The sequence below is a fragment of the Adiantum capillus-veneris genome, chromosome 5 (genome assembly GCF_014529385.1).
Source record: "Adiantum capillus-veneris isolate H3 chromosome 5, ASM1452938v2, whole genome shotgun sequence".
Lineage (NCBI taxonomy): Eukaryota > Viridiplantae > Streptophyta > Polypodiopsida > Polypodiales > Pteridaceae > Adiantum > Adiantum capillus-veneris.
The window spans coordinates 126,077,386-126,093,177 of NC_140935.1; the positions used below are offsets into that span (position 1 = coordinate 126,077,386).

General features: G+C 43.9%; 1 protein-coding gene across 13 annotated transcripts in view; it reads right to left on the reverse strand.

Annotated features, from left to right (window-relative positions):
* The window catches only part of RHL1 (root hair initiation protein root hairless 1 (RHL1)), a 119,992-nt gene extending 106,768 nt beyond the window's left edge, over positions 1-13,224 (reverse strand). For 8 of the 13 annotated variants that reach the window (XR_015188185.1, XR_015188186.1, XR_015188184.1 and 5 more), the window contains exon 1: positions 12,911-13,224. Coding sequence is in view for 8 of the 13 variants with exons in the window: in XM_086512820.1 (XP_086368946.1) it covers positions 12,911-13,088 (178 nt within the window). In the remaining 5 variants the exon portion in view is untranslated. The remainder of the gene's footprint in view (positions 1-12,910) is intronic. The other 5 variants (XR_015188188.1, XR_015188187.1, XM_086512822.1 and 2 more) reach the window with 2 other exon arrangements.
* Positions 13,225-15,792: the final 2,568 nt, after the last annotated feature.

Genomic DNA, 15,792 nt, shown 5'->3' on the forward strand with positions numbered 1-15,792 from the left:
TCTGACTCAGTCATCCACTTTGCGTCTAAAGGGGTGTAATTCTTGAACTTGACTAAATACTTCCGATGTAGTCTCTCGGACTTTAGTTGTCGGATAGTTGTCGGAGTGGTGTATTATTTGTTCTAAGTGAAGGATTTCCTCAGTCTCTTTGACTTCTGGAGGATCTTCTCGTACTGGAGCCACTGGAAGAGGACCAACATATAGTCGGAGGAGACTTACATGAAAAGCATTATTGATGCGCCAATGAGAAGGCAAATCCAATCTGAAAGTCACTTCAGTGACTTTGTCTGTAATCTTGAAAGGGCCGTAAAATCTATAGGAAAGTTTTACAACTTTCCCTTTTCTGTTAGGTGCAGCGGAATGAATGTTGAACTTTGCTCAAGATGAGTGCTCCGAACTGTGCTCAAGGTTCCTTTTTCTTAGGGAAGGGAGAGCCTTCCGTTCTTTAATGAGAGAGTGCAATGGACACAAACAAAGTGAATGGACACTGTGCGTAAAGTTGCACGAGACTGAGAGATAGAGAGAGAAGAGAATACGACACCAGAATGTTGTCAAACCCTCCTCCACGGGCCCCACTCTCTATGGCAAGAGCGGTCTACTTATGATTGCACAAATCTCTACAATGCTTTGGACTTGCCGACGATGAGCACGACAACAAGCCGAAATCTGAAAGTGCTAATGGCTGAAATCTGCAAATCTTTCTCTGCTAAATTCTGACTCTATGTCGGTGACGATGGCGATGACGATGATGCAACGACGGCGCACTGAAAACGCAGATGCTGAAATCTGCGTTTTCCGGGCTGAATCTGCAAACTACGCGGCATCTGAACGTGCGGCGAGGATCTGCTGCGGGAAGGTGAGATCAGCGAGGTTTGGGGATTCAACTGCAGAGTCTGACTGCTGAAAACTGAAAACGCTGGTGCTACTGCTGCTTTTGTCGCGATGATCTGCAAAAACGGTAGGTCTCTGGCTGATCGAAAAACGCTAGGCTGATTTGGGGTTTTGCGGTGGAAATCTGCTAACGCTAGGGCTGATCTGCTGTTGTGGGGGAATCTGCTAACACTAGGGCTGATCTGCTGTCTACTGTCGCTGTGAATCTGCAAGTGCAGAAAACGCTGGCTGATCTGATGCAAAAACGCTAGGCCTTCTGCAATGCTGAAAACGCTAGAGTTGTCGTGGGGTCTCAGCATTTGTTGAGCAAGGTGCTCATGCTGTCTCTTCTGCCAGAAAGTGCTAGCTCTAGTTTGCTTATATATTATCTTCGCAAAATTGCCCTACCTAGTTCACAACAATCACTTGAAATAATAAGTGAAAAATGTCAAAAATAGGGAAAATAGGTTCTGTGCGCTAGAAAATGCTCTTGATGGATTCTGATGGTAATGTTGATGATCATGCTGTGTGCAACCAGAGGATATGCATCTAATCTAAGTGTCTAAACATGCACGGTCTACGAACAAACTCACAAAAGTGCCAGATCACTTCCTATTCTACACTGACTGACCTGAACCCAACCCTTGTCATACTGTAGCTTGTCCACGGATACACACGGTTGGATGTGTCACGTGACATCCCCTCCTTTTCAAAGTGAGGTACTCGTACCGAACTGTATGGCGTCGAGGGAGATCGCCAACAAGGTTCTTCACTGGCCCACACTGATGTGTGGGTCGTGCGATACTTGAACTTCATAAAGGTCTGCAAAGTCTTCTTCTTTGGGCCACGCCGAAAGTGACACAAAGTCATCTTCATTGCTTCCACTTCGTCTAGAGTCATGTGTCTACCTTCTTCAAGAATCTTCGAAGATGAAAATTCCTGAAACCACTTCCAACACAAAAACATGAACATACCCATTCCATGTAAAGTGACTGGAAAAAGACTATTCCTTCGAACAAATTGTGCATGCAATGCAGATGAACAAAGTGACGGAGTGCCAAACCGTTCATCAAACACACGCAAACAATGGGGTCGAATCTTAACTTTCTGATCGAAATCAATCAACTTTGGCAAATCACAATGGACATGCCTATGCTTGATGCTCAATCTTTCTTGTGCTCTTTCTATGACTCCGTCGTGCCAAGGAAGAGACATGGAATGTGACTTCCTTGAATGCATACTTTTCAGCTTTTCATGAGAAATCCACATACATCCGTGCTCATTCATGAGTGAAACGTGCTCAACGTACAATCTGTCATGCCTAGGAAAAGGGATCAAATAGAGACGCTGACTAAAATACAGGAAACAATCACGAATGAAACACTCGAACAATGCGTGCTGACTAATCATTTGAGCACATAGTACTTCATGTGGGGATTCTTTGGACCTAAGCTCGAGAGCCAAGATCGGTTCTTCGTGTTTGATCGAATCTTCCTATGGGGGTTCTGTGGACCTCGACTCGAGAGCCAAGATCGGTTCTTAGTGATTAATCGAATCTGCAATGAGGTTAGCTTCACTAGAGAAAGCATCAACTAACACATCATCTTTGTGAACAATCACATCATCTTCATGCAAATCATCATGCTTGTGAGTAATCACATCTTGATCATGCAAATCATCATTATCATGCAATTTATCATGCTTGTCATTATCATTCAAATCATTATGCAAATCATGTAATTCCTGTGTGTCATGCTTTGAAGAAGAAGAGACTGAGAGAGTCTCCTTTTCCCGAATCTCTTGCATCTGTGCTTGCACTTGGAGTAGATGGGGAAGGGGGAGGGTCGGAAAAACCTCCTGGTGGGAAAAATTCTTTTTCACAACCCTCATGCTCATCACCACCATGCGAAGTATCCATTCCGCTTCGAGTGATGACCATCCACTGAAGTAGTCGGTTCTTGTGGTCTTGGGTTCTTAAGTTCACAAGGAACTTGGGTTCTTGGGGGTCTTGGTTCTTGGGGTTCTTGAGTTCTTGAGGTTCTTGCGGGTCTTGAGGTTCTTGAGGTTCTTCTTTAGCTTGCAATCTGTGTTAAAGAAGGATCTTCTCTTCACCCCAGTTCTGCTATTTTCCACGGGCGCACCCCTTGGCGGCCTTGCGCTCACACCAAGGTTGCTTTTTCCCATCTCACGTCGATTGGCCGGCCGCTAAGTGCACGGTCCGCTCTCAATGAGTGAAAAGAGGCACAAGGGAGGCTGGACAAGCCCTTCTTTCTTTGGATTCCTGTCACTCTTCAAAAACACGATTAGGAATCGACACGCCCAAGTGAACTTGGGTTCGGGCGACCTCAACAAGCAAAAAAAATTCTTGTGATTCTTGTGGTTCTTTCCTTGAGTGACACAGAACACTGTCAAAGCTCTGATACCCATGTTAGGTGCAACAGAATGAATGTTGAACTTTGCTCAAGATAAGTGCTCCGAACTGTGCTCAAGGTTCCTTTTTCTTAGGGAAGGGAGAGCCTTCCGTTCTTTAATGAGAAAGTGCAATGGACACAAACAAAGTGAATGAACAATGTGCGTGAAGCTGCATGAGACTGAGAGATAGAGAGAGAAGAGAATACGACACCAGAATGTTGTCAAACCCTCCTCCAAGGGCCCCACTCTCTATGGCGAGAGCGGTCTACTTATGATTGCACAAATCACCACAATGCTTTGGACTTGCCGACAATGTCGACGACGATGAGGACGACGACGAGCAGAAATCTGAAAGTGCTAATGGCTGAAATCTGCAAATCTTTATCTGTTGAATTCTGACTCTATGTCGGTGACGACGGCGATGACGACGATGCAAAACAGCGGCGCACTGAAAACGCAGTGTCACGTGACACATCCCAACCCTATGTGTCCGTGGACAAGCTACACCACAGCAGGGTTCAGTCAGTCAAGTCAGTTTAGATTAGCAGTGATCTGGCACTTTTGTGAGTCTATTCGTAGACTGTGCATGCCCAGTCACTTAGCATAGATGCATATCCTCCGGTTGCACAAAGCATGATCATCAGTATTCCCTTCAGAATCCATCAGATTCAGTTAGGAAAATTTTCAAGTGCATTTAGCCTATTTTTCCTATTTTTGGTATTTTCACTCATTATTTTTAAGAAACTTTCCACCAAAAGTAGGTAGGGCAATTTTGCTAAGTTAATATATAAGCAAACCCAAGTTAGCACTTTCTGGCAGAAGAGGCAGCAGGAGCTTCCCGCTCAACAGGCAACTTCTCAGTAGTACCCCCTCAGCACCCTAGCGTTTTTGGATAACCATCTTCGCCGGGCATTCCCATTCCCAGCAGATTTCCGTCGCCATCCTCTCCCTCCCTTGGGCGTTTCCTACCACAGCAAAAGCATCGCCATCAAGTTGCTATGCCTAGCGTTTTTCCACTGCCATAGCCAGCATTTTTTCAGCAGATTACTAACGCTAGCAGACCTGCATATTTCAGCGTTTTCCAGCCTTGGATAACCTGCAATTACCAGCGTTTTCAGCATGCGACAGTAGCCTAAAAACGCAGCCATATGGTGCAACAGTTCAGCGTTTTTGTCATCGGCATGAACCCTGACGAAACCATTCATTTTCAGCCATAAGGACAGCAGTAAACAGTCATTTTCAGCCATAAGGACAGCAGTAAACAGTCATTTTCAGCCACCGAAACAGCCATGAAAATCAGCGATTAGAAAATCCCAGATTTCAGCCATCAAGTCGTCGTCGTCGTCGATATAGTCCAAGTTGCATCAGTCCATTGCATACGCATTGTACCACTTTGTGCAATCATTAAGTAGACCACTCTCGCCGACGAGAGTGGGGCCTTCGGAGGAGGGTTTTACAACCTCTCGGGTGTCGTATCTCTTCTCTCTCCTTCTCTCAGTCTCATTCACTTGCACGCACAATATCCACTCACTTTGTTCGTGATCATAGCACTCTCCGTAAGACGGAAGGCTCTCTCCTTCCCTAAGAACTAAAAGGAACCTTGAGCAAATATAGATCACTAATCTTGAGAAAATATAACATTCATTCCGCTGCACCTTACATGGTATCAGAGCTTTGGAAGTGTTCTGCATTACTCAAGGAAAGAACCACAAGAATTTTTTTGCTTGTTGCGGTCGCACGAACCCAAGTTCGCTCGGTCGTGTCGATTCCTAATCGTGTTTTGTTGAAGAGTGACAGGAATCCCAAGAAAGAAGGGCTTGTCCAGCCTCCCCTTGTCTCTTTTCACTCATTGAGAGCGGACCGTGCACTTAGCGGCCGGCCAATCAACATGAGGTGGGAGAAAGCAACCTTGGTGTGAGCGCAAGGCCGCCAAAGGGTACGCCCGCAGAAAAGGGTAGAACTCAAGTGAAGAGAAGATCCTTCTCCAACACGATTTGCAAGCGAAAGAAAACCTCAAGAACCCAAGACCCTCAAGAATCAAGAACCTCAAGAACCCAAGTTCCTCGCGAACTTAAGAACCCAAGATCATAGTGCATGGTCGTCACCCGAAGCAGAATGGATACTTCGCATACAAGTGATGAGCATGAGAGAGGCGACGAAGACTCGTCCCCACCCGGAGATGATTTCTTCAACCCTCCCCCTTCGCCATCTACGCCACCAAGTGCACCAAACCCTATGGAGGCAATGGTCAAGCAGATGATGGCCATGATGGATAGACAAGAAGCAAATCGCCTTACTCAGGAACGTGAGCGCGATGAAAGAAACGCAAAACTTACCGCAAAACAAGAAGACAATCGACTTGCTTTAAAACGCGACCGTAACGAACGCAAAGAAAGGAAACAACTCAGGAAGGCGGAAGAGACAGCAAGAAACGCGGCCTTGGAGGCCGATCGTACAGCTCATAGATTGGCTTTAGAGACCGAGCGTGAAGCTCAACGAGAGCTACGCACTCAAGAATTGCTTCGACAAGCACTAGCCTCAAAGACCGAACCACCCAAAGATCATGGGAGCTCGTCAAGTGGCGCAAGCCACGATGCGGGTTCCAACCATCCAGTCACAGAAAAGTTGACTTTCAGTAAGTATGACGGTAAGATGGATGCTACAGTTATTCATTCTTGGTTGCATCAATTTAATGCTTATTTTGCGACAACTAAGAAGACCGGAAATAGCAAAGTTTTGACGGCAGCTATGTACCTTGCCGGTGATGCCATCAATTGGTACCACGCATGGCAAGAGGCACAGCTAGCCGCGCACCTAGAGGCAGTCGACGATTTCACGCCCCTCTCTTTTAGTTGGGCTGATTTCCAAGACAAGCTCAAAGCGCGATTTATGCCACCTCAGTATCTTGCACGATTGAAAGACGATCGGCGCTCTCTCAAGCAAAATGGTATGTCCGTTATGTCTTTTTCTAATCGTGTTTTGCAGCTAGGCACTCAATTACGAAAATCGAATGATAAGCGCAAAGAGGCTTTTCTCTTTGGATTGGATGAGTATATCAAGTACGATGTCAAGGTCCTCGATCCAATCGATCTCAACAAGGCGGTAGCGATTGCTCTCGCACAAGAGATGAAGCACAACAAGGGAAAGCCTAAGGAGAACAAGACTTCCACAAGTACCTCGCAGACTTCTCAGAACCCTCCGAACGGTAAGAACAGTAAGAATGATAACTCTTCTAACCAATCTTCCAACAGTATCTCATCAAAGAATTCTTCCAATGAATCTAAGGGTAAGGCTACCACAATTGCTAAACCTAAGCTTACTCCAGATGAAAAGGTAGCACAAGGAATTGTAGGAGAATACATCACGTCAGAAGAACAAAGCACTTATTCTAAGGAAGGTCGTTGTTTTCATTGTCACATTAAGGGTCACATAAAAAGAACATGTCCTAAGCTTGAATCGAATGAATCTAAAGAACCCACAGCACCCACTACATCTGTCAATGCAATGAATGATAACACGAGTGTGCCCCAAGTTTCTCAGGACCCTCCCATTGATGAATCTCTCATTAAATGTTATGGTAGTACGTCGGGGCACCGTTTTGTCATATTGTTTGACCCAGGTAGTATGCATGATGTGATCAGTTCCTCTCTTGTTGAGAGAGCCCGCATCGAAATTAGTTCGAGATCTCCTATCGAGGTCTCTGGCTTTCATCCCGGTATGGACGCTCTCATCCAATTCAACAGACTGCCTTCACTAGAAGATTTGTTGTTTCTCCTCTCTCAAGATGTGATATGATTTTGGGCATTCGATGGTTTCGTGAGACTAACGCTCTCATTGATTTTGAGGCTAACAGTTTAACTCTCAATGCCAAAAGTGATTCTCCTACTGTCTTTCATGGAGAGGACATTGCTCCTTCTCCATCTCTCATTGCTAATATGCAGGACAAGGTTGAAAGGATTCGGGATAAGGAGATTCTCTCGATCTCTTTTTCTCCACAGCATGATACACAGGATTTGCATGATTGTGTGAAGCATGATGATGATTTGAATGACAATGATAAGCATGATGATTTAAATGCCAATGACAAGCATAATGATTTGCATGATCAAGATGGGATTTTTCACAAGCATGATGAATTGCATGAAGATGATGTGATTGTTTACAAGGATGATGTGTTAGTGGATGCTTTTCCTAGCGAAGCTAACCTCGTTGTAGATTCGATCAATCACAAAGAATCGATCTTGGCTTTCGAGTCGAGGTCCACAAATCCCCCACAAGAAGATTCGATAGATCCCAAAGAAGCGATCTTGGCTCTCGAGCCTTGGTCCAAAGAACCCTCACAGGAAGTATTATGTGTTCGCATGATTGATACGCACGCATTGTTCGAGTGTTTCATTTGTGACGGTTTCCTATATTTTAGTCAACATCGTTATGTGATCCCTTTTCCTATGCATGACATTGTATCTTGAGCATGTTGAGCACGTTTCTCTCATGGATGAGCACGAATGTATGCGGATTGTTCATGAAAGCTGAAAAGTTTGTATGTAAGGAAGTCACATTCCATGTCTCTTCCTTGGCATGACACAGTTTCCGAACGAGCACATGATTGTATGAGCACCAAGCATGAGCATTTCCATTGTGATTTGCCACAGTTGATTGATTTCGATCAAACAGAAAAGATTCGATCGTATTGTTTGCATGTGTTTGATGAATGGGTTGTCACTCCGTCTCTATGTTCATCTACATTGCATATACAGTCTTTAGAGACGACAAGATTTTCTTCCTTCACTTTACATGGAATGGGTATGTTCATGGTTTTGTGTTGGAAATGGTTTCAGGAATTTTCAGCCATGGAGATTCTTGAAGACGAAAGAAGCAAATCTCTAGATGAAGTTGACGCAAGAAAGGAGATTCAAACGACTTTGTGTCGCTTTCGGCGCAGCCCAAAGAAGAGAGCGTTGCAGACCTTTATAAAGTTCAAGTACCGCTCGACCCACACATCAGAGTGGGCCAGCGAAGAGTCCCTTCCAGGATTTCGGGTGCTGTTGGCGATCTCCCTCGACGCCATACAATTCGGTACCAGTACCTCACTTTGAAAAGGAGGGGATGTCACGTGACACATCCCAACCCTATGTGTCTGTGGACAAGCTACACCACAACAGGGTTCAATCAGTCCAGTCAGTTTAGATTAGCAGTGATTTGGCACTTTTGTCAGTCTATTTGTAGACCGTGCATGCCCAGTCACTTAGCATAGATGCATATCCTCCGGTTGACACAACATGATCATCAGTATTCCCTTCAGAATCCATCTGATTCAGTTAGGAGAATTTTCCACTGTATTTAGCCTATTTTCCCTATTTTTGGTATTTTCACTCATTATTTTTAAGTGACTTTCCAACAAAAGTAGATAGGGCAATTTTGCTAAGTTAATATATAAGCAAACCCAAGTTAGCACTTTCTGGCAGAAGAGGCAGCAAGAGCTTCCCACTCAACAGGCAACTTCTCAGCAGTACCCCCTCAGCACCCTAGCGTTTTTGGATAACCATCTTCGCCGGGCCTTTCCAGATCTCAGGCATTCCCATTCCCAACAGATTTCCATCGCCATCCTCTCCCTCCATTGGGCATTTCCTCCCACAGCAAAAGCATCGCCATCAAGTTGCTATGCTTGGCGTTTTTCCACTGCCATAGCCAGCGTTTTTTCAGCAGATTACTAACGCTAGCAAACCTGCATATTTCAGCGTTTTCTAGCCTTGGATACCCTGCAATTACCAGCGTTTTCAGCATGCGACAGTAGCCTAAAAACGCAGCCATATGGTGCAACAATTCAGCGTTTTTGTCATCGGCATGAACCCCGACGAAACCATTCATTTTCAGCCATAAGGACAGCAGTAAACAGTCATTTTCAGCCACCGAAACAGCCATGAAAATCAGCGATTAGAAGATCCCAGATTTCAGCCATCAAGTCATCGTCGTCGTCATCATCGGCATAGTCCAAGTTGCATCAGTCCATTGCATACGCATTGTACCACTTTGTGCAATCATTAAGTAGACCACTCTCGCCGACGAGAGTGGGGCCTTCGGAGGAGGGTTTTACAACCTCTCGGGTGTCGTATCTCTTCTCTCTCCTTCTCTCAGTCTCATTCACTTGCACGCACAATATCCACTCACTTTGTTCGTGATCATAGCACTCTCCATAAGACGGAAGGCTCTCTCCTTCCCTAAGAACTAAAAGGAACCTTGAGCAAATATAGATCACTAATCTTGAGAAAATACAACATTCATTCCACTGCACCTTACACGCAGATGCTGAAATCTGCGTTTTCCGGGCTGAATCTGCAAACTACACGAGATCTGACCGTGCGGCGAGGATCTGCTGTGCAGGAAGGTGAGATCTGCGAGGTTTGGGGGTTCTACTGCGGAGTCTGACTGCTGAAAACTGAAAACGTTGGTGCTACTACTGCTTCTGTCGCGAAGATCTGCAAAAACGCTAGGTCTATGGCTGATCGAAAAATACTAGGCTGATTTGGGGTTTTGCAGTGGAAATCTGCTAACGCTAGGACTGATCTGCTGATGTGGGGGGAATCTGCTAACGCTAGGACTGATCTGCTGTCTACTGTCGCCATGAATCTGCAAGTGCAAAAAAATGTTGGATGATCTGATGCAAAAATGCTAGGCCTTCTGCAATGCTGAAAACGCTAGAGTTGTCGCGGGCTCGGTCTTGCTGAGAAGTCGCCTGTTGAGCAAGGCGCTCCTGCTGCCTCTTCTGCCAGAAAGTGCTAGCTCACGTTTGCTTATATATTATCTTAGCAAAATTGCCCTACCTAGTTCACAACAATCACTTGAAATAATAAGTGAAAAATGTCAAAAATAGGTAAAATAGGTTCCATGCGCTAGAAAATGCTCCTGATGGATTCTGATGGTAATGTTGATGATCATGCTGTGTGAAACCAGAGGATATGCATCTAATCTAAGTGTCTGGACATGCACAGTCTGCGAACGGACTCACAAAAGTGCCAGATCACTTCCTATTCTAGACTAACTGAACCCTTGTCATACTGTAGCTTGTCCACGGACACATAGGGTTGGATGTGTCACGTGACATTTTTCAACCTACTTTTACAATCTAGCTTTCTCAAACTTAAGTAGAAAATATTGTCCTTTCCCAAGATTGAGATTCCTTTTGTGCTTGTCTTCTTTTCTCTTCTGTTGCTCGAGTACGAAGAATCGCTTGTTTTACTTGTTGATAGGCGGTATCAATATCACGCACAAATTCGTCTACGACAAAGATCTTCTCTTTGGTAATCAAAATAGGGAGTAAGAATGGCTTCCCATAGATGATCTCGAATGGAGATTTACCAGTTGAGGAATGTATGGATTATTATACGCAAACATCTGATGGTAAGTCTTGTTCCCATTCGGATTGTCTTTCTAAAACATAGCACTTGAGAAGGTTTAAAACAGTGGCATTAGCGATTTCGCTTTGGCCATTTGTTTGAGGATGATAAGCTAATAAAAAATCTATAAGATTTGATTTGAATGTGAATTGATGTTCAATGACTGCCGTCTTTGTGCAAGTGTTGGATTTGTGTCGTCTAGTGCGTCAGTACTTAGAGTCAATGTCTACTAAACAGGTTTATGGCTTATGTTTGATTTTGCAGGCGTAATCGAGGGCAATTACAATTCTTTCAAGAGGGGGAAATGAATCTGATTTATGTGTGCTCACTCATGTGATTGTCTTTGAGTGCAGGTTTGAAAGTCGAAATGACTATGGACGTGATTGCAATAAGAATGAGTTAATCCAGCATCAGTGAGGTCCGGTGTGGATCTAGATGCGATTGCTAAACACATAGCCAAGAATCATGGTCCTAGATCTCGATGGATTCTATGTGATTTGATTTGAATGTGATTTGATGTTCAATGACTGTCGTCTTTGTGCAAGCGTTAGATTTGTGTCGTCTAGTGCATCAGTACTTAGAGTCAATGTCTACTGAATTGGTTTATGGCTTATATCTGATTTTGCAAGCGTAATCGAGGGCGATTACAATTTTTTCAAGAGGGGGATATGTCACAAACTAATGGCATGGCAGTCCCGGAAATGCTGACGTGGCAAAAAAATTCTGAACCCCGCGTTTTACACTGACGTGGCAAGCTATACGGACGTTGTAAAATGCGTTGAAAGCTGACGTGGCAAAAGCGTCATGCCACAATTGGCGCTGCAGCTTTTGACAGCGCTAGCTTTTGGGATAGGATGCTCAGGCAGGCATCTCTCTCTCTCTCTCTCTCTCTCTCTCTCTCTCTCTCTCTCTCTCTCTCTCTCTCTCTCTCTCTCTCTCTCTCTCTCTCTCTCTCTCTCTCTCTCTCTCTCTCTCTCTCTCTCCAGTTGTTTAGAATTTTGAAGTGTCTAAAGTTTTTTCCAATCTGTTCTTTTCAGTTGGCACGTGTTTAAAGTTTGTTCCAATCTGTTTTTTTTAGTTGGTATGTGGTGCCTTCCTGTTACATCTCCCTTTTGCTCCATTGAAACTTGTCCCTTTGCGTCCTCTCCCACTATCGCAGACTTCGACCCAGATGGGGCGAAGTAGCAGAAAGCAATGTATACGAAGCCCCCCTCATGACGTTGTAGTTTGATCCACAAAAAGGAAGCCTTTGGGTCTTGTGCAATGCATGATTCGTATCCTCGGACGCCCGAGTAGCTCTCTTTTGCACAAGACTACTACTCCTCCTGAGCCGAGTTGTGTCACGTACACTTCCAATGTAAAGACTCCCAAACATAGCCTTGAACTCTTGGTAAGCCCCTTTTGGGGCACTCATGATGTCTCTATCCTCCATCACCAGATTGAAGGAACTTTAGCCACCAAAACACCAATCTTGCATGGAGTTTAGTATTGGAATCCTTTTCTTTGTTGTCATTTCCTTTAACCTTCGCAAGTGACCTTCTCACCACCTCTCTGATAAGAAATGTCAATCACATAGGGGCTTACAGACAAGCATGAAAGATTGACAATTAAACGTTATAGCACTGTTGATTGAATGTAACAGCTTCCACCATCCATTCTTGGGCCTTGAAATGCTAATCCCTAATTCCCTTGAAAGATGCTATATTCAGAGATTGTCTCTCAAACTAATTAGTCCCCCCTATAGGTGGTCTTGTTGCACAGTTTTTGACAAACACTGCATAAGCTGAAGCCCTCTTCATCCATTGCATGCTCAACTTCTACACAAAAGCTGAGTGTTTGCTTGGTAGAGATCAAGTCTGTGTTGTTTCTCTTATCCTCCTTGTTGTTGTGGTTAAGAAAGCTGACGGAGATTGAGGAAATAGTACGACTGTCCTGGCAGAAAAATTTACACGTTTCTACACATGGACATTCTACTAGAAAAACATTCTGGCCAGCTATTTCAATTTTCAGATTCTGCACTCATCCAAGCATCTCTCGTTTGCTGCTGGCCTTTGACTTACTGTTGTCTAGCTTACCATCGTAACCACACCTTAACTAGCACAAAGGACAAAGATACACACAAAAATATCCTCAAAACACTCGGCAAAATGAAAGCAGTGTGCTACAGAGAAACGTATGAACAATGCCAAAAGCTCACAATTGAACACATGAGACCGATCGAAAACATTGCTTACTCTTCGAGGGAATAGAGGGATGACGAGTATGAGATCTTGAACGAGCCAGTAACCTGCGAGAGAAGGCAAGATCACGTAAACGTTTGCTCTCGGCTTCCTCTTCCTTGTCCTCTGCCGAAAGAGCAGCACCTTCCTTCTCCTTCCTCTTGGAAGGGGTTGGAGCCCCTCCTCGCACCATGCCGTTCCCTCGACACTTCGAATGTAATTTGGCGCGGAAACCAGTGTTTGAGAGAGAGAGTCACTGTGTGTGTGCGCGCGCGCGCGTGAGAGAGAGAGAGAGAGAGAGAGAGAGAGATGAATAAGGCACGTTTCACACTGGCGGGCACCCGCCATTGGCAGCCAATGCTTTTGCGTATGGCCCTCATTAGGGAGCAGAGTCCGGTTCAACCCCTCGTGTCGCAAGGGGGGCGCTTTTTATTTGATTCCCCAAAAAGATCTATGGTGCACATCATTTGGAGATTGCACACCATCGATCCCACTTGAAAAGAGGGCCCACCCCATTGTGACACCTGCCTAAGTTTTGAGTAAGACTCGTGTCACACATGGACACTAGGCACCTCACAAATGGAAAGGCCTCCAATCAAATGCCACGCGTTCAACTCCACTCTCAAGGTGGGCTCAATTGTCAACATCTTGAATACAAAACACTTCTCTTCATCACCACCTTGTCTTATGAATCTTCTTATGTGGAAGAAGTCATAAGTGCACTATCTCTTTAGTTTGAGTAGCGCATCCAACACAAATGTCTCCTTTGTGGGACCCTTCCTTTGTGAACTCATTGATCTTCAAAATCTATATAAGTGCAGTCTCTCTTCAATTTGAGTAGTGCATCCAGGACAAATGTCTCCTTTGTGGGACCATTCCTCAATGAACTCATCGATCTTCAAAATCTATGTAAGCTATGGTTAGATGCAAAATATTTTATAGAAATCTATGTACTTATAGACACACCATTTGTCTTGCTCCAATGGTCCCATTTCTTTGGCAGTAGCAAATAACTCTTAATCCCTAATGTTGCCCCCTCTTGCATTAAGGAGGCGTTCACAATCTCCTTTGTTACACACATGTGCACTCCCTTGGTCGGACATTTTGATCGACTTGCAATACCCTATTCACTGTGTTCTTGGTCTTCTCCATACATCCATACATATGTTTATATATACATATACATATACATGTGTGTGTGTGTGTGTGTGTGTGTGTGTTGTGTGTGTATAGATATTGAAACACTTTTATGTCCTCTTAAATCTAAGCAACTTTTTAGGATTATTCAATGATATTCAAATTTAGTTTTTAAAGTGTTTTGTATCCACAAAGTTGGCTTATGAGCTTTAAAAACTTTCATTTTTTTGGGATGTAGCTTCCACCCTTGTTCTTGCAAAAAAGTTCTCAACTTAAACTAAACGTACGTTGTTTTTGTTGATTTTTTGTAATATTGGCAAATGGCCATCCTAAATGTTATGAGTTTGGGCACACTCCTATTGTATGTGGTTAACTACAATTGAGAGAGCTAGCATGTAATGGTTAATTATTGTGATGTTTTTTTATTTTTACTAATTGTGAGTTGATGTTGTGTAGATTGGAACTATGGGAGTTAAGGAGAAGTGCCAACAATAAATAATTATCTTGGCCATTTTCATTTGCATAGTGTTATAGCTAATGTTGCCAATAAGCCACTATGGCTCCCTTGTAAATAGTTACTGAGAACTCGCCCTATAGAGGGCTATGCAATAAGTGATAGCCACCACTCATAGACTAAAGTGGAAATAAGTGTAAAGAGGGGCCACCAATTTTTGGCATCGATAAGCCAATAATAAAACTTAAATACCAAACTCCACAAGAGGTGCCATGGATTTTGGGGCCACCATTCAAGTGCAAGATTCCTCTCTCTCCACTCTTATGCCATGATGAGTATTCACCAATCATGTCTAGATGTCCTTCTCTTACAATCTTTCACTATCAAGTATATTATATGTGTGTTTGTGGGTGTGTGTCGTGTCCTAATCTAGGTGTGTGTACTTGGCATTTAGGAGAGATAGTGAGAGGTTGACGGGTGTGCGTGTGAGGAAATTTGAACTTTCCAAGCCACCGTTCTCTCGAAATTCTCCCAATAGTGGTATAAGAGCTTCTGGCTCGAGGTAATTGACAACCTGAGTTTCAAAATTTAAGGAGGAATTTCAAGCTTGCAAAATTGAGTTTACAAATCAAGGCTTAATCGGTGATTAATTGACAAATCGATCGATTAATTTTGCTTATCGACCATCGAGACTCGATGTGTCAAGCTTTCAATTCAAATTAATGGCTAGATCTTGTGGATTGTGAAGGCGAGAGAGCGAGAATCGAAGAAGCAAGAGTTTTTGAAGATATTGAAGAAGCGGTGATTAAGAATTCGGCATCAGAGTGCTCTCAAGGAGATTCTAAAGGGTAAATCCATCATAGAGATACGAAGGAGAGAAGTCAAAGGATGACTTGCAAGAGCTTTCAAAGTTATTCTAAAAGAGAAATTGAAGTTCATAAGTCTGAGGGCAGAGCCGATAGGCAATTGAACATCTTGGAAGAGTTTAGGCTGCATCCGGAATCCCCAATTTGAAGATTGCACTATGACATCTTGCACCAGAAGCACAAAAGAAAATACCATTTGGAGTGAAGTGGGGGGGGTGAACAACCACTACATTGGGAATCATCCCTTGAATGCAAAGAAACCCCATTATCGACCACTGCCAAAGTCTGCACATACAACATCAACTTGGTTGTCATGTTGTGGGGAACAAATTTTGCTTCATGCTCGTGGGCCGAGGATGCATTTGTGAATCACCATCAGTTCTCTTCCTCCTCATGCAGTCTCTGTTGGAATTAGGGTTGCAGAGAAACGCACACAGCTT